This window comes from Schistocerca gregaria, chromosome 2, assembly GCF_023897955.1.
Source record: "Schistocerca gregaria isolate iqSchGreg1 chromosome 2, iqSchGreg1.2, whole genome shotgun sequence".
Lineage (NCBI taxonomy): Eukaryota > Metazoa > Arthropoda > Insecta > Orthoptera > Acrididae > Schistocerca > Schistocerca gregaria.
The window spans coordinates 374,992,519-375,015,285 of NC_064921.1; the positions used below are offsets into that span (position 1 = coordinate 374,992,519).

A 22,767-nucleotide genomic window follows, 5' to 3' on the forward strand; every position below is an offset into this window, starting at 1 on the left:
TTATGGTGCTTACTTTTGGAATACTAAACAAGTTACTTACTTTTTTCATTTGTCTCTTTTTTCATTTAAATTACCCTTACGTAATTTTTTAGTCCTACTTGAGCAACATAAATGAAACAGAAGGAGTGCCTCAAGAGAAAAGATTTTAGATTAGATTTTGCTTTGCTACCTGCTGGGCATTTTATGATACTGGGAAAAATGATCAAAGATTTTTGTTGTTCCACATTGCATTTCTGAGTCTCTGGCAGCCTTTATAATAGGTAAAAGTCATAGTCATTTTTTCCTCTAGTGCTGTAGGTACGGACATCACTGTCCTCACTCATAGTGTGATGTATTATTTATATTGAGTTCGCCTCTGAGGCTGAGTGGCTTTCGTAGATGACTGCCAGCAGACGACCTGCATTCACTTGCCGATACTGCCAATGATTTTATCTTGGTGGAAGGACTGATAAGGGGTGTGCTCAGCATTGTAATGTCAAATGATGAGTTACTTGACCAAGTAGTGGTGGCTCCATAGTCTGGGAACTCCAAAAAAACAACTAGAAGAGTGGTATAGTAACCACATGCGCCTCCCTACCGCACCCACATGACACAGCAAGTTGGTGGGTGACACAGTGACCACCAGACATCCGTTGGACCTTCAAGAGCAGCTCACTTTTTCTTTATTTGACCCAAATGTCAGTAGAGAATATATGTATCGCGACTGTGTGGTTTAAATCTCATGGGACTCCCTTGTGATTTCTCCCCAGCCACTAAAATAATCTAGCCTGCCAACATTATTTGAATTATCCAGCACAACTTGTTGTATATAATTAAAGCAGCTGTGTGTACAACCATTGAGTTTCTGTAATATTTTAAGTTTCTCTAAAACTGTAACATAATCTACACCATGGAAAGACCACAAAAAATAGGAATTGTTGATATTTTATTATTTAAGGCTTGCAATATTTGGTGAGTGAAACATACAAATAGCATTCTCAGCCAAGCAACCATTCTGGAATCCAAATTATGGTATGCTAGTTAAATTGCTTCTACTTAAATGTGAGACACCTCAAGAGTACATTACTCTTTCGAATATTTTGAAAGAAGATGGCAGTAAAAAAGTTGGACGATAATTATTTGAGTACTGCTTGCCACCTTTTTGGGGGGAAAGTTTAACAATAGCATATTTTAATCTGCCTGAAAAAATTCCGTGCTAGTGATGCATCACTAAGAACATTGCTTATTAAGTTACAACTACTTTTCAGAATTCTGTTAAAAAAAAACATATGAAATTCCATTGTCTATAATTTTTATAATTATATTAATTTCAGTGATGAATGTTACTGTTAGTTGTAGTTACTTAAAGTTTTGTGGAACAGTATTTTAATATTTTTCTTGCTACTCAAACTGAACCCTTTAATCCTATTATTGGTGTTACATACAGAAATCAATTGTTAATTACATTAGCATGTGACTGAAAATTAGTCAAAATAGATTCTTCTGGAGTTAAAATAGTAAAAATAAACACAAATAATTGATTAGTTGTTCAATTTATTACTCAGATTCTTAATAATGTATGCATATTAACAGAAAATGAATGTATTACTGGATAATTACGTTTTTACCTACAATAATTTTTATTTAATATTTCTTGTTTCATTGACAGCATACAGAAAAACAATAATCATAATACCTCAACACATCTAGCGCAAAAAGACAAAGCATATAATAATAAATTGCCGCAATCAGCACACTTTTCATAGTTACCCAACTTTGTGCATATGACGAATCAAATCACACACTCTATGGGAGTAACCACATTCATTATCATACCTGGAATAGAAAATATAATGATTGGAAAAGTAGATTCAACATGAGAATTAACACAGTTAAAACAGATTAACCACAGTTTCATAGTTTTGTTTGCACTACAGCACTATTCTGTACTATTTGCGAATCTCAGAATCATTTTTATGATATGAATTGTACAACAATGATTTTCATCTCACTACTACAAACTGAGAAAATTGAAAAAATGGTAATACTGACCAGGAAATAAGTTTGACGAAGTTGCTGTTGAGTGACATGCCAGCTTTTGCATCAAAAATAGATGAGTTTGCATTCCCTATAAAATCTGACGAAACAACTTCATCTTCAGTGTAGGACAATATTCCACAGAGGGGACCCTCAGCAGCTTCTTTCACTTTCTGTTTTATTTCATCGTAAGTTGCACCTTTGCCTATCCTGAATTAAAAAAAAAATGAAAGTTACTTTGTTCTCAATACTACTCTTTAAATTACTTCCAAATCAAGAATGAGAATAAATTTTAACAACTGCAATATTTTCTATCAAATGAATTGCGATTAACTGAAAAATTTCCTTTTCATTACTGACATGCACAGTCAGTATGTATAACACATTGCAGTAAGGTTTGTCATCTCACTGATCACTTTTAAACATAAAAAGCAATTAGAGATATAAACTTTGAAATAACTGTTTAAGCTACATCTTTGTACAATGCAGCCTGTTATATTTGTATGAAATTTTGAAAATTAATAATCTAGACTTCAGATTTATTACTCAAAATGTAGGTATCACTTATAAAAGGGCTGCTCAAAACATTTTGGAACTTTGTCCATAAGGTTTTTATCCTTTACCTTTTACTTATTGTGCATGGTCTCCTTTGAAATACCCTTCTCCACAATTGATACACCACTCCCAATGCTGTTTCCACTTCCAGAAACAGTCTTGGTTCATCGCTTGCTGGATTCCACAAAGCTCAGTTTGTGAATTTTCTTTCATCTTGTCTATTGTTGCAAATCTTTGTCCTTCCAGTGAAGTTTTAAACATTAGAAAAGAGCAGTGTCTGGAGAGTATTGACGATGAGGCAGCACTGTGATTTCTTTTTTGTGCAATACTCACAAAATGGTTGACTGATCTGGTCTTGTAACATAAATGAAAAAGGCCTTGCTGTGCTTTTACTGTGAACAGCTGAAAGTAAGGGGAAACCACAGCCAAAATTTTTCCCAGAGGTATGCAGCTCTACTGTATGGTTAAGTGATGATGGGGGATTATTTTACCCAAGAGGACACCATTTGGTTCTCCGGGTGGGGACTGCTCAGGAAGATGTAATAAGGGGAAGCAACACTGGCGTTCTATGGATTGAAGCATGGAATTTCAGATCTATTAGTCATGCAGGTAGGCTAGGAAAAATTTAAAAAGAGAAATGGATAGGTTAAAGTTAGATATACTGGGAAACAGTGAAGTTTGGTGGCAGGAGGAACATGACTTACGGTTAGGTGAATACAGGGTTATAAATACAAAAGCAAATAGGGGTAATGCACGAATAGGTTTAATAATAAATAAAAAAAATAGGAATGCGGGTAAGCTACTGTGGACAGCATAGTTAACACATTGTTGTAGCCAAGATAGATGTGAATCCCACAGTCAGAATAGTAGTATAAGTTTATATGTGAACTAGCTTCACAGATGAGGAGGAGATAGAGGAAATATATGATAAGATACAAGAAATTATTCAGATAGTTACGGGAGATGGAAGTTTAATATTCATGGGGGGACTGCAATTCGATAGTAGGAAAAGGAAGAAAGGAAAAATGGTAGGCTAATATAGAATGAGGGAAAGGAAAGAAAGTGAAAGCCACCTAGTAGAATTCTGCTCAGAACATAATTTTATCATAGCTAACACTTGGTTTAAAAATCATGATAGAAGGTTGTGTATGTGGAAGAGATGTGGAGACAATGGATTGTTTCATATTCATTATACAATGGTAAGACAGATTTCGGAACCATGTTTTAAATTGTAAGACATTTCCAGGGGCCAATGTGGACTCTGACCATAATTTATTGGTTATGGACTGCAGATAAAAACTGAAGAAACTGCAAAAAAGCAGGAAATTAAGGAAATGGAACCTGGATAAACTGAAAGAGCCGAGTGTTTTAGAGAGTTTTACAAGGATCATCAGGGAGCAATTGACAAGAACAGGGGAAAGGAATACAGTAGAAGATGGTTGGTTGGTTGGTTGGGGTTGAAGGGACCAAGCAACAAGGTCATCAGTCCCTTGTTTCAAATGTGGTCCATTCCGACAGTGTGACATCTCAGAAAAGTCAGAACAATAAAAGGGAAAAGGCTAAAAAATGTAAAAGGGCAGTCATGTTGTCAACGGTAAAAATAAAATGAGGTAAGTCGGCAAGAGAGAGAACCCAACGCTATGATAGAGGCAAGACCACCTGTGACTTAAAAGGTGCAACTGCTAGAATGTAGAAGTGCATATGGGAAAAGGAGACTAACCAACCCAGGGGGGGGGGGGGGGGAACCAGAGTAAAAGGGGAGAAAAGAGGATCTCAGTCAGGGAGCGGATTCGGGAATCTCCAAACATGGCTTACAGTGGGAGATACCCCAACACTCACCACCCTGCCCCAACACCAGAAAGAGATTAAAAACCTTAAAACTGAGAATAAAAACCACTTTCCCAGAGGAAACGGAGGACCAGGACGGCCATCCGGGAATCGTCAGCCAACATCAAAGGTAAAGTGCGGGGGAGCCTGTACTTAGCACGCAGAGCCAAAAGAAGGGGGCATTCAACCAAAATGTGGGCTACTGACAGGAAGGCTCCATAACCACAAATTGGGGGTGGCTCATCATGCAAAAGAAAACCATGGGTCAGCCTGGTATGGCCAATGCAGAGACGAAACAGTGTGGTTGAGTCCTTTCGGGAGAGAGGAAATGAAGAATGCCAAGGGCCTGGTGTCAATTTAACCGCACAAAGCTTATTAGACAGGGAAGTAGAGTCCCAAGAGTTGACCCATGATAGTGCGAAGTGGGATTTGATGTGAAGCCGTAAATCTGCTGCAGGAGGGGTTACAGAAAACGGGGTAAGTCACTGCTCCCCCAGCCAAAAGATCAGTGAGCTCATTACCCGATACCAACATGGCCAGGGGCCCAAAGGAAGTCAACCGAACAAGCAGCACGGTGAATATCAGCGAGTTGGTCATGGATGGCAGAGACCAAGGGATGGCGCGAAAAACACCTGTCAATAGCCAGAAGGCCACTCATTGAGTCCGCACATAACAAAACATGATTGTGTTGGGACTGTTTAATAAAGGTAAGGGCCAGGGGGAATGGCCATCAATTCCACAGTAAACACTCCACATGTAGGTGGCAGCAGATGATTTTCTGTACCAACAGAGGACGTGAAGGCATATCCCACATGATCAGCAGATTTAGAGCCATCAGTGTAAAAAAACAACAGCATCCCGAAACTCCCACAAAATTTGGCGGAAAAAGGAATGGAGCACCATCGGGGAAATGGAATCTTTCCGACCTCTGACATATGAATTCGAGGCCAAGAAACTAACCAAGGGGGGAGTGGAGGGGAGGGAGCGAGGAAGACAGGAGAAACAAGGAAGCTGAAAATTATGGCAAAGACAAGCAAGACAGAGCCCAACCGGTAAACCCGCCTGAGGGTGGGAATCAGGTGGGTGAAGTCCATGAACTGGAACAAGAGAGAATAGGAAGGATGAGTGGGAGAGGAATGGACAGTGAGCGCATAAGACACCAGAACAGAAGATGGGACTGCCGAACAGAATGGGGGCGGGGGGGATCCTAGCTTCAATCAGGAGACTATCAACAGGGCTAGTAAGGAAGGCACCAGTGGCCAAACGAATACCACGATGGTTGACTGGATTCAGCACATGCAGTGTGGAAGGAACATCTGAACCATAAACTTGACAACCATAGTCCAAGTGAGACAGAACTAGAGCACGATAAAGACGGAGAAGGAGGGAGCAGTCCGCACCCGAAGAGGAGTGGCCAAGGAAGCGAAGGACATTGAGTTTACAGAAACATCCTACCTTCAGAAGTCTGACATGGGGCAGCCAAGTGAGCTTGTTGTCGAAAAGAAGACATAGGAAATGAAACTGTGGGACCACAGGCAATCCTTGTGCATCGAGATAGAGCTCTGGATCAGGGTGGATCGTAGTACGGCGACAGAAGTGGACCACCAGCGATTTTAAAGGAGAGAATTGAAACCCGTGTGACAGGGTCTATGCAGAGGCCTGCCGTGTAGCTCCCTGGAGCTGCCGTTCTGCTGAGGCTATCGAAGAGGAACTAACCCAAATGCAGAAATTATCCACATACAGGGCAAGGGCGACCAAAGGACCGACAGAGGCCACAAGTCCACCAATAGCAATGAGGAAAAGAAGTAAACTCGAGACAGAACCCTGTAGTCGAGACAGAACCCTGTGGGATGCCCTTCTCCTGGGTCCGTGGAGAACTAAAAACAGTACCAACCTAAACCCTGAATGAGCAATGGAACAGGAACTGGTGGATATAAATCGGGAGTGGGCCCCAAAGACCCCACTGATGAAGTGTAAGTAAGATGTGATGGCGCCAGGCCATGTCATAGGCGTTGCGTAGGTCAAAAAAATACTGCAACCAAATGGTGGTGTTGGGAAAAAGCCTGCCAAACTGTGGATTCCAAGTGAAGTAAATGATCGATCGAAGACCATCCCTCTCAGAAGCCAAACTGGTAAGGGGACAATAGATCCTGAGATTTGAGGACCCAATTGAGCCGACGGGCTACCATCCGTTCAAGTAACTTGCAAACAACATTACGTCATCAATACAACCCGACAAAGAGGGAGAAAACACAAGTTGTGCAGTGTATAGAGGCCAACGAGGTAAGCTGTCCATCGGGGAGCGGGAAGGGGGGGGGGGGGGGGGAGAGAGAGAGAGAGAGAAACAATGGGAAATGGTCAATATCACAAAGGTCGTCGTGTGGTGACCAGTGTAACGAAGGGAAGAGAGAGGGAGAAGAAAGAGAAAGATCAATGGCAGAAAAGGTACCACGACCGGCACTGAAATGAGTAGGGGAGCTATCATTAAAAAGGCACAAGTCGTAGTCTGTAATTAACTGATCTAAGAGAAGACCTCGTCTAGATGGAAATGCACTGCCCCATAAGGGATGATGAGCATTAAAATCCCCAAGAAGGAGGAAGTTGCTGAAGAAGGACAGTTATGGCAGCAGGTGTAAGAGTCCTGTCAGGAGGGAGATAAAGATTGCAAACCGTGACCTCAGAGTCCAGGTGGACCCTAACAGCAACTGCTTCCAATGTAGTTTGAAGAGGAATCCACGTGCTAGCAATGTCTGTACAGACCAACATACAAATGCCACCAGAAGCCCACAGGGGTACGACCCGATTTCGACAGAAAATCAGAACCCACAGAGGGTCGGCGAGTGATCATCAGTAAAATGAGATTCCTGTAGAACCACACAAGCTGCAGAGTAAGACGAAATAAGGGATTTCAATTCCAGAAGGTGACAGTAGTCTCCATTACAATTCCATTGGATAACCACAGAACGATGATTTAAATGGGGGCCGAACAGGCTAAGTCAGTCATACCACTGAGTCATCACCCGTCACCGAAAAGGAGGGGGCGACATCCATGAACGACAGGTCAGAATCTGATTGTGAAGCCAGGGATGGGACCTCTGGTGACACCAGAGGCTCTTTGTCCCAAGACTTATGTTTCTTTTTCTTTTCAGGTTGAGATCGAGGAGGGCTGTGTGGCATAAAGGAGCCAGCTGCAGCAAGATCGGGAACAGAAAGAGATCGGGCTACCTGGGAGCAGACAGACCACGGTTCAGACGGTCGTCACGTGGCAGCAGACCTTTGGCCTGGAAGGTTCCGGGAAGGGGCATCCCAGGAGTGGTGCCCTTGACCGCCAAAGGAGTGGGATACTTGTCCGGCTGGGGAGGGGGAGCAGTGCCCAGAGGAGAAGGTATGGGAGCCGCAGGGGAGGGGGGACGAGAGGGGTCTGGGACTGGGGTAAGGGAGGGGGAGGAAGTGGTGAAGATGTAACTAAAGCTTAACTAGATATCATGGGCACAGGGTGAAGACTTGTATACTTCTTACGAGCCTCTGTGTAGGTTAAACAACCAAGGGACTTATACTCCTGTATCTTATTCTCCTTCTTATATACTAGGCAATCTGGTGAACGTGGATAATGATTGCCATGACAATTACCACACACAGGAGGGGGAACACAGGGACTCCCCTCATGGCGTGGACATCCAGTCACCACAGAGAGTGGCCTGCGAACAGCAGGAAGACGTGTCCAAAACACAAGCACTTAAAACATCTCATAGGAGGTGGGATGTACAGCTTCACATCCCTTCACAGGCCAGGATAAAGGCACCAGTATCAATGTGATTGTCCTTAGGACGCTTCTAAACACGCCAAACGAAGTGAACACCCCGCCGTCTGAGATTGTCCCGAAGTTCCTCATCAGTTTGAAGGATGAGGTCCCTGTGAAAAATCACACCCTGAACCATATTTAGAGACTGGTGGGGGCGGTAATGGACACAGGAATTGTGCCAAGATGGGTACAGGCACGAAGGGCTGCAGACTGGGCAGCTGAACCTGACCGCATCTTGCTCAGGGAGTCCACTTCGCCAAACTTGTCTTCAATGTGTTTCACAAATAATAAAGGTTTGGTATTGGTGAAAGTATCTCCATCAGTCCTGGTGCAAACCAGATAGCGTGGGAAAGGCTTTGCCCCTATCTGACAGGCCTGACCCTCTTCCCAGGGGGTAGCCATGGAAGGGAAGGCTGAGGGGCAGGAGAAGCAGCACTAGAAAAATCAGTTCCACACTGAGAGACGGCCGCAGAAGAACAGCCAGAGTTCTGGACCCGTATGCATTTCATTTGCAAAGCGTCCACCCTGATACCACCTACTCCGATCAGGGGCTCTCCTCACAGGGGCCACCTAGCCACAGCAAGGGCCGTCTGGCACGGCGGCCATTGCCAGGAGTTCCAATGCTCCAGGATGACGTGCAACCACTCCAAGGCTTGCATAAGGAGGTCACAGCTCAGGTATCGGAAGTGTGATCCCTGTGTGTTCAGGGGGCTCAACCAAAAGGGTACATAGCAACCCCACCACACGGGCTGGCTACTGTGCTGGCTATGCACCCTAGCATCAGACAACGACGTGAAATAAAAGGTGGAATGAACTAGGAGGGCACAAGTCAGAGACACTAGGTAAGGTGCTCTTCCCCAAATGGTCCCCCTACGGAATAGAAAATTTAGTAATGGAGGTCAAACCCCAGAGGGGACCAGGGAGTGCCAAAAGAAGGAGGTGATTACGCAACAAAGCTAAATTGCAAAACCCACAGAACCAGGAGGATAGTGGGGGCCAACATAAGCAAGGACACCAAGAGAGGGAGAGGAGAGGTCAAGGAGGAAGGCGAAGGGGAAAGGAGGGGAAGGTGAAGGAAATGTAGCCCCAGAAAGAAGGAAGGCTGCAATAACTTGGGGACCCGTGCTCGCCACGCACGTATCCAAAAAAGAGTTGTGGACCCCCTACGGGGGTTCAGTAGAAGAAGAATGGGTAGCTTGAGAGATGAAATAGTGAAGGCAGCAGATGATCAAGTAGGTAAAAAGATGAAGGCTAGTATAAATACTTGGGTAAGAGAGAAGAGATATTGAATTTAATCAATGAAAGGAGAAAATATAAAAATGTAAAAAATGAAGCAGGAGAAAGGGAACACAAACAACTAAAAAATGAAATCAAAAGGAAGTGCAAAATGGCTAAGTAGGAATGGCTAGAGGACAAATGTAACAATGCAGAAGCATGTATCGCTAGGGTAAAATAGATGCTACCTACAGGAAAATTAGACCTTTGGAGAAAAGAGAACCACCTGCATGAGTATGAAGAGCTCATAATGAAAACCAGTCCTAGGCAACGAAGGGAAAGCAGAAACGTGGAAGTGGTATACAGTGGGATATGTACTTGAAGACAATATTATGGAAATGGAAGAGGACGTAGATGAAAATGATGATGATGATGATGATGAGGGAGATATGATACTGTGTGAAGAATTTGACAAAGCACTGAAAGACATAAGTTGAAACAAGGACTCAGGGCTGGATATTCCAACAGAAATACCGGTAGCCATGACAAAACTCTTCCATCTAGTGAGCAAGATGTATGTGACAGGCGAAATACCCTCAGACTTCAAGAAGAATGTAATAATTCCAATTCCAAAGAAAGCAGGTGCTGACCTGTGTGAAAATTACTAAGCTAATAAGTCATATTTGCATAATACTAACATGAATTCTTTGCAGAAAAATGAAAAAAACTGGTAGAAGCCAATCTTGGGGAAGATCAGTTTGGATTACGAAGAAACGTAGGAATATGCATTCCAATACTAACTGTACGGCCTACGTTAAAAGAAAATTTAAGGAAAGGCAAACCTACATTTATAGCAATACTAACTGAACGCCCTATCTTAAAGGAAAATTTAATGAAAGGCAAACCTACATTTATAGCATTTGTAGACTTAGAGAAAGATTTTGACAACGTTGACTGGAATACTCTTTCAAATTGTAAAGGTGGAAGGGGTAAAATACAGAGTGTGGAAGGCTGTTTACAATTTGTACAGAAACCAGATGGCAGTTATAAAGAGTCGAAGGGCACGAGAGGGAAGCAGTGGTTGAGAAGGGAGTGGAACAGGGTTGTAGCCCATCCATGATGTTATTCAATCTGTATATTAAGCAAGAAGCAAAGGAAACAAAATAAAAATTTGGAGTAGGAATCAAAGTCCAGGGATAAGAAATAAAACTTTGAGGTTTGTCAATGACACTGTAATTCTATCAGAGACAGCAAAGGACTTGGATGAGCAGCTGACTGGAAAGGACAGGTCATGAAAGGAGGATATAAGAAACATTAACAAAAGCAAAATGAGGATAATGGAATGTAGTCAAATTAAATCAGGTCATGCTGAGGGCATTAGGTTAGGAACTGAGACACTTAAAAGTTGTAGATGCATTTTGCTATTTGGGCAGCAAAAAAACTGATGATGGCAGAAGAAGGGAGGATTATAAAATGTACACTGGCAATGACAAGAAAATCGTTCCTGAAGCAGAGGAATTTGTTAACATTGAGTGTATTTAGTGTCAGGAAGTCCTTTCAGAAAGTATTTGTATGGAAGTGAAACATGGGCAATAAACAGTTTGGAAAAGAACAGACTAGGAGCTTTTCAAATGCAATGCTGCAGAAGATTAGATGGGTAGACCATCTAACTAATGAGGAAGTACTGAACAAAATTCAAGGGAGGAGAAATTTGTGGTAGAATCTGCCTAGAAGAAGGGATCAGTTGATAGGACACATTCTGAGACATCAAGGGGTCACCAATTTAGTACTAGAGGGAAACACTGGAGGTAAAAATTGTACAGAGAGACCGTATGACCGTATGTTGCAGTAGTTACTCGGAGAGCTCCATCAAATCAGTCCTTGGACCGAATACCATAACAATACAATCACGAACCACCAGGGATAAATGTGTGGGTGTATTATCATGATGCAAGAGCCATGAATTGTCTCATCACATTTCAGACTGTTTTCTTCTAACACTTTCTCACATGCATTGCAACATGTTGCAATAGTACCAACAATTAACAGCTTGTGCTTGTGGCACAAATTCATGATGAACTAATCTTTGAAAGGCAGAGAAAACTATCAGCATGGCTTTGACACTTTACCTGACCAACTTTTTTTTTGTCTTGGAGAACCTTTCCTGACCAATTGTGAAGACTGGACCTGGGTCTCAACAGCATAACCCCAGATCCACATCTCATCACCAGTTATGATTCTCTTAAGGACCATCTCATTCTCATTTGCACTATACAAAAGCTCTTCACAGATCATGAGGTTAAAGTCTTTCTAGTCTTGATTCATGAGCCTTCAATTCGATCTTGGCAGTACACGGTGCATTCCAAGATGCTATGCCAGGATTTCATTACATGATCCAATAGAAATGTTTTTTACCTTCTTCTGAAATCTCTGATAGCCTTTCTTTTATTGTCATACACAATTTTGTTGCCATTCCTGACATGAGCGTCATCGGTAGACTCTCCTGAAAGAGGGTAATCTTTAACTTCCGTCCAGCCATTTATAAACTGTGTGAACCACTCTTAGCACCGAGTATGGCCCAAGCACTCATTACCGCAGGCTTCCTGTGTCATTTGGTGTGTCTTGTGCACAATCTCTCGAGTGTTGCGAAAAATATAATGCAGACACGTTCCCACTCTAACTGTGCCATCTCAAAATTCACAAACTGTGCAACACAGCATTCTACTCAATACAGCACTGGACAATAACTAACAGACATACAACAATGAAACTTCTGGAAGTTACACATTAATCACAGGCATTTGCAGGGGTGCCAACCACATTTCACTCCAACACACCATTGGCGCAAAATTACAAATGATTCGGAATTTCTGAACAAACCTAATACTTATTAGGCTACTGTTTTGAAAAACTGCAATGTGAGGTCACTTGACAAGTTTATTTTCTTTTTGTTTATGGTGGTTCATATTTTTTTTTTCTTTGTGGTATTTCTTACAACATTCTCCCAGGTTAAGTCCTGGTTTGCTCTTGCATGTTTCGCAGTGCAAAATTGTTTCTCTTCTCTCTCTCCTTGTATTTGCTGCAAAACATGCAATCCTTTGCTGACTTTTTTCTTTTCTATTATAAAATGCATCTTCCTATTTATTCTCTCCCCTGTGTCAGACAACAGAGATCTTCATCCTTTTTTTCTTTCCTTTCCTTAATTTGTATTTCTCACCTGGCTGGCTGGCCGATCGTAGTCTCCAGTTGTTCTCCACGTTCATTTTTTTTTTTTAATTGAGTAAATAATATAACTTTTTACTACTGCAGTTTCTATCAACCAGAAGAATCATATTTTTCCACAACCTGTATGACTGCCTTGTAAAGCCATAGCAATAACAGTGGTGATCATCCCTGTCCAAACCTCCCATAAACTTAATGTATTCCAAAATAACAATGGGTTCCAGGAACTGAACTGATGTTTTCTTCTTATAACCAGTGATCAGTTGGGTCTGAGGACCAAAGAATGTACTCAATATTGTCACTGTACTCTCGTCACGGAATGAAAACCAGAATTTTCATCTCGCCTAATTCATATTCAGGCATTAAACTTTAATTTTGTGCAATTTCTGAGCAAGTTTACAACTTGTGTAGAATCTGTTACTATAGATATGTGAGCCCAAATCACCTGCACAAGTTAGCAACCAGTGTATCAAATGAAAAAGGTAAATCAGGATGAATTACAACTTTCCACAGTTGTATTTCCATAATATGAAATCCGAGGAAAAACATAGCGACTTTTTCAATCACACAGACAGAAAACTTGTAAACCACACTTAGTAGACTTCTTTGGATTGTAGCACTTTTAAATTCTTCTTTTGACACCTACTGTGCTATCATCTGTATCCACATTTCGCTCTGGTGCACAGAGTTCTTTTCATTTAATGTTTATATACTCAATAACCTCCTTCACCTTGCTCCCTCTTGTACCGAGACACCCTTGAGCTGTGAGCCCAACCAAGATATTTGGGGGGGAGGGGAATAAAGAAAAAGATGAGAAACTTCCTTTCAAAAATTGAGTTCTAGCCAGTCTACTGTTGAATATAGTCAACTAGTCCTGCCTTAAAATTCAATGCTGTGCTCAATATTACAACAAAAAAAGCCTTCAGTTGTTCTAATAAAACATCCCCCAATGAAGCCTCACACTGAGTGTTTTGTAAGTGGAGTGATTTTCTGTATATTTCCTTTAGCATGCATTATTGCAGCATTCACAGTTTCACCAATAAGATCATCAATAGAGAAGAGCTGGAAACATAAGTTCAGATTTCGGTCAAACGCCATGAGGGATGGTTAAAACTCATTACCCGGTTGCATAACAAAGAAAGAAAACTTCAGGAGATCGCTGTCACTATTATAATAAACTGTCCAGGTATCACTTTCCCCTCCAAAGTAGATTCTGATTGACTATAGCTTATATCACTGCACATGGTGGAAGTTTCTTCCCAATCACTCTCATCACTAAATTCACCTCCATCCTCAATGTCTTTGAGAAGCTGCCTGGCAATAACAACACCACATTTTCTAGCAGCCATTATAATTCAAGAAACATGTGAATGTAACAAATTTGGAGTTATCAGATCTTTGTGCTAAGTGCTGCCATATGCCTAGAGAATTCCAACAACAGAACGGAAGGAAGGAACAATGGAAACGTGTTGGATACTGTTCGACATCGGAGCTGTAGAGTAAAATGGTAATATCAGACAAAGTACAACAGAGGATCAGAGCAGTTAAAAGCGTTAAAGAAAAATTCATAAAAATTATAAAGCAAACAAACATGCAAACTTGAGAACTTTTGTAGGCTGATTAGTTACATGTTCCATAGATCATTTGAATGCTTCTTTTATTTTAAATGATGTGGAACAAGTCAGTTTACAGCATATGTATACATGATCAACATTAACATTAATGAGAAACTTATCATTATGCCAGACTCCATGCAGAGGTAACAATACAATATCTGTCGGTGAGCACCAAATATTATTCTTACTACTTTCTTTCATGCAATCCATACTTTCTTCATGAGCGATGAGTTACCTCGGATAGTTATTCAATAAAATATATAACTGCATGGAAATATACAAAGTGCCAGGAGGCTCATTTTTTATTTTCCAAAATTAGCAATTATACAAATTTAGCTACACTCAGTTGTTTGAGAAGCTCAGTAATACAATTCTTCAATTTCAGGTTTTCATTAATATGTACACCCAAAAATTTGAAGCATTCTAGCCTATTTACTCATTCCTGCTCAAGTGCTACATCAATTGTTGATATGACTATTTGCTTTCAGAATAAAATATAATGTGCGGTTTCTTCTCCAAAATTTAGAGAAGGTCCATTTTATAATCCTTTGTAAAATATAATTAACCATCTCTTCTGATAATTTCTCTCTAATGGGATAGCACTATTATCACCTGCAAAGCGCAAATTCTGCTCACTGAATGTTAAGTGGAAGGTCATTCACATATACACGGAATATGAGTGCATCCTAAACTGAACCCTGTGGGACTTGCTTTGGGATTTCTCCCCAGTCTTTAATTTTTGTACCCTTCAAATATTGTTTGAATTATTCAGCACAACTTTTTGCCTTCTATTTGTTAAATACGATTCAAACCAGCTGGGCTTAAAGTCATCAATTGGTTTAGACTGTTGTTGCCACAAATATATACTTTTCTTATAATTTTCGCTTGGATTAGAAAATTATTGTAATTGAAAGAAGGTAACCTATCGATTTTTGGTGCACACAATGAAATAACAATCTCACTTCAGTTCAGATGTTAGGTCACGCACTTAGTCACATATCCACAAGGTATTCAGTCTAGTTTAAGATCACACTTCTTTAAATAAGAATTTTGTATAAAAACTGTTTTAGCAGCATGTGTTTTAAAGAGAATGTTTTTAAGAAGAGTTCCAGAAGGAAATAGGCTGCAAGTTGTTGTTCATGTTAGCACCAATGACATCAGTTGCTTGGTTTCTGAGGCCATCCTCAGTTCCTATGGGCAGCTGGCGTAAGTGGGGTAGACAGCAGGCTTCACTTGTGGGGTGCAAACAGAGCTCACAATTTGCAGCATTTTACCTAGAGCTGATTGGGGTCTTTCGGTTTGGAACCAAGTGGAGGGTATCAACAGAGGCTCCTTTGATTCTGTGACAGTCATGGCTGCAGATTTCTAAACCTCCGTTATGAGGTGGAGGGTTGTAGGACTCCCCTTGGTAGGTCAGCAGTGCACTCCACAAAGGAAGCAAGCTACTCACATAGCAGAGTACTTGTGGAGTGCACTATGTTTCTCCTCCCCCTGCCCCCCTCCCAGCAAGGTGGTAGTTTGAGGTCCTCTGATGAATGCTCACCAGTTGATACACAAGAGGTGAAATCAGAGAGCATACAAAGTACACACAGTTTGTCTGTCAGAATTTTAACAGTAGATTGTCAAAGTCTTCATAACCAAGTTCCTGAACTTACTGCCCTCTACGAAAATTGTTGCCCCCCAAATTATTCTAGGAACAAAGAGCTGACTGAAACCATAAGCAAAAATCTCCAAAATATTTAGTGAGGCAGGAACTTTTATACAAAAACACAGATTTCATGACACAGAAGGGGAAGTGCTCACTGCTGCCAACAAAAAACATGCATTTATCAAGGTCGAATTTTGAGTCTAGTCAAAGTTATCCGGGAATAAGTAGCAAGACTAGGTGAACTTAGCCCTTACTCTTTGCCTTTAAATAAGTCTGCTTGTGTCTGTGTATGTGCAGATGGATATGTGTGTGTGTGTGTGCGAGTGTACACCTGTCCTTTTTTTCCCCTAAGGGAAGTCTTTCCGCTCCCGGGATTGGAATGACTCCTTACCCTCTCCCTTAAAACCCACATCCTTTCATTTTTCGCTCTCCTTCCATCTTTCCTGACGAAGCAACTGCCAGTGGCGAAAGCTCGTAATTCTGTGTGTGTGTTTGTGTGTTTTGTTCATGTGCCTGTCTGCCGGCGCTTTTCGGCTTGGTAAGTCTTGTAATCTTCCCATGTGGAAGTTTCTTTCTATTTTATGAACTTAAGTTAATTATCAGATGGCTTTATCAGCCAGCTGAGTCCACCATATCAATAGTAGCATCATTCAAGGAAAATCTATGATCATTAGCACCAAAATACCTGCATTGTGCTGTGTTAGAGATTGGGGGATCTATGGATTCACAATATATCGTAGAAATACTCTTCCAAAAGCTGCCTTGTACAGCTAGTTACACAACTCACATGCAATGAAAATGTTTTAGAACTTCTAGGTACAAACAGGCCTGATGTTAGTGATAGTATCGGTACAGAGAAAAGATAGGTGACCATGGTATAGTGATAATGGTTAAAGTCAACATACCCTTGACGAAGGCTAGGAGAGTATTTATGTTAGAAAAAGCAGATAAGCTATTACAAAACGAATGGACATAATTTAGTTCCAATATGGAGTAAGGAATTATGGGCAAAGTTTAAAATGATTGTCAGTCACACACTGGATATGTATGTGCCAAGTAACTAGATTAAAGATGGAGAGACGCTCCCTGGTTTAATAAACTAGGAAAAAACTGAGGAAACAGATTATTGCACTCTCAGCTCAAAAAAATAATGCGCAATCATTGGCAAGCAAAAGTTTGTGAAAATTCATGCAACCATAAGACGATCAAAGGGTGAAGCACATAACTTCCACAACACTCACTGACCAGCCAGGGGTGGCAATAGAAGACAGCAAAAAGAAAGTTTATGTCACATGTTCATGTTTAAGACATCATTCAGACAGGAGCCTTGTACAAACACACTGTTGCTTGACCGTCACACAGACTCCCACGTGAATGGTATACAATTCAAAATCCCTGGCATAGAGAAGCAACTGAATGATCAGGAAAACAGTAAGTTGTCACGTCCAGATGGAATTCCAATACAGTTTTATAGAGTGGCACTGGTTCCTCACTTAGCTTGCATTTATCACTAATTTCTCGCCCAGTACTGTCTCAAGCTACTGGAAAAATGCGCAGGTGACTTCTTTATGTAAGAAATTTAAGAGAATGGACCAGCATAATTACAGACCAATATCCTTTTGCTGCAGAATTCTTAAACACATTTCAAGTTTGACTATAATAAACTTCCTTGAGACAGAAAAGCTTCTGTCCTCAAATCAGCACGGATTTAGAAAGCATTGCTCCTGAGAAACTCAACTTCCCCATTTCTCATGTGATATCCTACAAACCAAGGCTAGAGGGCAACAGGCAAATTTCATATGCCTAGATTTCTGGGAAGCGATTGAAACAGTGCCTCACTGTAGATTGTTGATGGTTCAAGCATACGGATCAGGTTCCCATTTTTGCATGTAGCTAAGACTTGTTATTTAGTGGAACCTAGTATGTGTTCCTCGATGGTGAGTGTTCATCAGAGACAACAGCATCATCAGGAGTGCACCAGGGAAGTGCAATAGTGCCACACTTATTCATTATATACATAAATGAAGAACAATTTAGTGCTGTTTGCTGATGACACTGTGGTATATGGGATAGTGTTGAGAAGCGACTGTAGGAGATATGAGATGACTTGGATTGGATTTGATTTCTGGTTGGTGTGATGAATGGCAGCTTGCACTAGATATAGAAAACTGTAAGTTAATTTAGACAAGTAGGAAAAATCATAACATTTGAATACAGCACTGGTAGTGTTCTGCTTGACACAATCACACCAATTAAATATCTAGGAATAATATTGCAAAGCAATATGAAATGGAATGAGCACATTACATTGGTAGTAGGGGAGGTGAATGATCATATTACTGAGGGAATTTGGAGGAAGTATACCTCATCTGTAAAGGAGCCAACATATAGCGTGGTAGTGTGGCCCACTCTTGGGTACCACTCGAGTGTTGGGATCCCTAACAGGTTGGATTAAAGGAAGCCATCATCAGAGGCATGCTGCTAGGCACTGTTGACGAAATTTAGAGCGCCGACATATGAAGCCAACTGCAGCTCAATTCTACTGTCACCAATAAACATTGCATGTTAAGGACAACAAATATGATAGAAATCTGGACTCATACGGGGGCTTATACACATCCATTTTTCCCTCACTCTATTTGCGAGTGTAACAGGAATGGAAGTGACTAAGTGTATGTGGCAACCACCACAATACTCCATGTATTGGTTTGTTGAGTACTGTATGTAAATGTAGATCCTGTAGGATCTCTGAACAGAGCTGACAAGCCTTTTTCTCCAACTGGATCCATACATGCTCAATAATAATCACATCAGTAATTCGAGCAGGCCCAGCTGTAGCAGGAATCTCCATTTCATCAAAGAACTCTTGCACAACTGTTGCAACACGTGGCCATGCATTGTCATGCAGTAGTGACAAAAATCACCAATACATAGGGGCAAAAAGACACAACATGCTCCAAAACTACTTCTACCATGTACTGATGTGCTATAAGGTACCCATGCTCCATGAAGATCAAATCCATACTTACACTCACTCATACTGATTCCTGCCCACAGCCAGCGAACCTCCCTGAAGAGGCAAACTGGATAAGAACGTTCAGGGGGAATATATTTCCATAGGCCTTCTCCAGACACGCCCTTTACTAACAGGTGATCCTAGGTCCAACCGTGTCTGATCAGTAAACACCACTCACTTCCCTTGATGTATTCTCTATCTGTGATTTCATGTGCCACACAGAGGAAATGTGCGATGCTATCTAATGATTTCTGGACCTATCTTTGGGACTGAAGAATGGCTTCTTCCAGTCCTTTCCAGATGGTTCTGCCATTAGCATTGACCCCTTGAACTTCATGGTGTTGACTTTGTGCTTCAACTTGAAGTTGTAAGAAGTGATTGTCTCTTTTGGTAATATGGCTCTTCTCAGGCCTGATCTTGGTTTCCTTGCATAGACTTCAGTTTTCCAGCACCACTTTATGGTTCTGTATATCATAGATGATATAGTTCTCCACACTTTAATAACAAAATGCTTGCTGAGATCATTTTCCACTAAAGCTACAGTTTCTGCAGCACCTTCAGGGCTTAACAGTATGTTTACTCTACTAAGATGATGATAATTGCAGAAACATTTTACAAACAAATCCAACTGAAAGGGAAACAATACAGGGTGCAACAATAAGTGCTACAACACTAGAAAAATATTACTGTGTCACATTTAGTGTTGCATTTTTGAAGTTCTGCATGAAATGACAACTACAGCTAGTATGTGATAATCATTAAGCAGCTGATTACATGTCAGGTATTATACATAGCATTTTCCATGTCACTCACTGTAATTACAACACATAAACCAGATGTGACATTACAGGATAGTGTGTAACAAAAGAGGTGCGCCTCCAGCTGGATGAAAATTCTGTACAGGTTGCCAAATAAAATAAAGCAACTTTATGGAAATCTTTTTAAGGGCAAGTTGAAACAGTTGTTAATTGAAAGATGTTTATACTCACTCAAGGATACCCGAACGCCATTATCAATAGTGCCACTTATGTATACTGTAGTACCATTGTTGAAACAGTGCCTAGCAAGGAAAAACAATACAATAATTGGTGGGCTTTCATGCAAGATCTACAGGCTTCTCACTCATTCACTCTTTCCATTATACAGTGTGTTTGAAAAAGAACTCCCTAGTTTTAATGTGTCCTAGAATTTGAACACAGTGACATACACTATTCTACTTTGTGGTGTGTAATTCATCAACTCCCGAAGTTAGACTCCCCTGCAGTTGGCAGGTCTGCTTGACCTTGAGATGGCACCAGTGCCATTTTTTTCCTCTGTTCCCTCTGATCAGTCCAGGCAAAGTGTGCAGTGCAATGCAGAGCAACTCAGCAACCATGTGTACTCCGCAACGCAAAGCACACTGTGTTATTTGGCTTGTGAAAACTGAGTCATTTATAACAGTGGAAAGTAATATTAGATGTCAGTACAGTGGTGAACCACCTACAGCAAAAACTATCCATCACTGGCTAAAGTCTTTCAAAGAAACCAGTAGTGTTTTAAAAACAAAATCACCAGGTAGACCGATACCTTCTAAAGATGTTGTTGAACAAATCCATGTTTAGTGTGTTCGGAGCTTGCATTTTTTCCAACAACATGGCGTCACACCTCATTACAGTAACCACATGCATGTGGCTCTTGACATTTGCTTTCCAGGAAGGTGGATAGGCAGGGCAGGCTCAATACCTTGGCCACCACGAAGTCCAGACTTAACCTCATTGGAATTACTCTTTTGGGGTCACATAAAAAATGTTGTGTACAGTGAAAAAAAAAAAAATCAGAAACATCAATCATTTATGGGAAAGAATTGTCGTGGCGGTTGGGACAGTTACACCTGAAATGTTGGAAAATACATGGAAAGATGTGGAATATAGTCTTTAAGTGTGGAGAGCAACAAATGGATCCATGTTGACATCTACTAACATTAAACAAAACTTGAAGGAATCCTCTTTCATGATATGTACTCATCGATTTAATTTTTTGTTTATTTCCCCATTAAATTTATACTTAATTTATCGTTATTATTAACATAATATATTAAATTTATGCTTAAAACTATGGAGTTCTTTTTCAAATACCCTGTATTTCTTACCTCAGTAAAATGCTCATTAGACCATTCATTCTGTGGTTGACTTATTTCCATTTATGTTACGTCACTATCGGACAAATCTTTCCTAAAATGATTCATGTTGTATTTTCAATACTGACAAAATATTCAGCTTTCATTTAAGATTATATGTTAGACTGAATAACAACATTTCAGTGAGGTGAGTGCCTTGTCGGTTTCAAGGTTTTAAGCGCCACCATCCATTACAGTTTTCATGGGATTACACCAGCAAGTTGTAGGTTCAGATTTACTTCTTGCTCCAGTCCTTATTTTCAATATGATGAGACACTATTTACGCCGTGATACCTATGATTGGAGTGTATATCATCTCTACAATGATTATGGCAGCTCTGAAGGACGATTCACATATAGTTACTTTCCAGATTGTCTCAGATCTTGTACTACAGTTAGGTAACATTCCATGAACAATTTGTATTCCAGTTTTGATAATCTGTCCTAGTAAATAATTTACTTGATACTCTCCAAAATAAAATCTGGTACAATTAGTCCAAGTGCGCCACCAAATACCAAGTGCTTGAAATCTCTTAGACAAGGAAAACACCTGCACAACCACTAGTGATCGGAACAAAGTCTTACTGTACAATGTTTGTTTGAAATCTCAGACAAACATACGGGAATCACATGCAGGAAGATTTTGTGAGTGTAACCTCTGTTACTGTTGCAAGTAACAGATGGATGTATTGAACCATGTATTGTTATGTTGTAAAAACATATCTGCAGCCAACAACACACATTTCAATTTGCTTGCAGGCCAGTGTTGATTATCTATGAGGTCTTATTATGATGCAGTATTGGCAGTGTATAGTTTTTAAAAGATAATGTCTAATTCATCCTCTGATGATGGTTGGGATCAGAACTTCTTTGGTTAGGATAATGATGAAACACATCATTCCTTAGCAACACTCTTCATTTCTGGTTGATGGAAGTTGACCCAAGTATTTCTCTAGTGACATGACTTGTGGGGATGATCGTGAATAGTGTTCATAGTTGCTGCAATGTTATATCATGTTACTTGGCAGTTTTCCTACACAAAGTTTTCATTCCGAAGCTTGCAGCAGAGCAAGCTGTGACCCATTTCAATTCTGTTTTGTTATTTGCCTTCTTAAATGATTTTTTTTTTTCGCAATTATCATTAGCGTTAGTGAGATATGTGCCATTAGATAAAGATGTCATTCTGTAATTCCAAGTATAAGATCAGGCCGTCATTCTGTAATTCCAAGGATAAGATCAGGCCGAACATTGCTAAATTACATTAGTCAAAATAATCTCCTAATTAGTTTGAACCATTTCAAATAACTAGTTTCGCTAACTCTTTGGGTGTCATGGCACCATGGAAGGGTAGTGAAAAAGATTGTCTCCTGGTTTCGTTACTATGTGACCGTTCCATATGCAAAATATGCTAGAAAAAGGTACAAGAAGCATTCTGTGCATGGAATGTATGTGTTGGTATCACAACAAATGGGTCAAAATTAATGTCAGATTCATAAACAATGGAGACCAGTGGTAATGCCGTACGTGTGCGAATGTTTAGCAGAAAACAATTTAAATGTCTCCATAACCCTTCAAGAAATTGAAATTAAACATAAAAAAAAAGAACTAGCTGCAATACACTCTGAACACAAGGATCTCTTTAACAAACTCAAAATACTGCAGGAGAAACTGTCTGCCGAGTACATAACAGTGAGC

At 40.5% G+C, this 22,767-nt stretch overlaps 1 protein-coding gene across 1 annotated transcript in view; it reads right to left on the bottom strand.

Moving 5' to 3' along the window:
* Positions 1-1,513: 1,513 nt before the first annotated feature.
* The window catches only part of LOC126320037 (glyceraldehyde-3-phosphate dehydrogenase 2-like), a 107,728-nt gene continuing 86,474 nt past the window's right edge, over positions 1,514-22,767 (bottom strand). Inside the window, exons 7-8 of the mRNA XM_049993747.1 lie at positions 2,032-2,226; positions 1,514-1,815 (exon numbers count right to left, since the gene is read on the bottom strand). Coding sequence (XP_049849704.1) covers positions 1,746-1,815; positions 2,032-2,226 — 265 coding nt within the window. The 3' untranslated portion in view covers positions 1,514-1,745. The remainder of the gene's footprint in view (positions 1,816-2,031; positions 2,227-22,767) is intronic.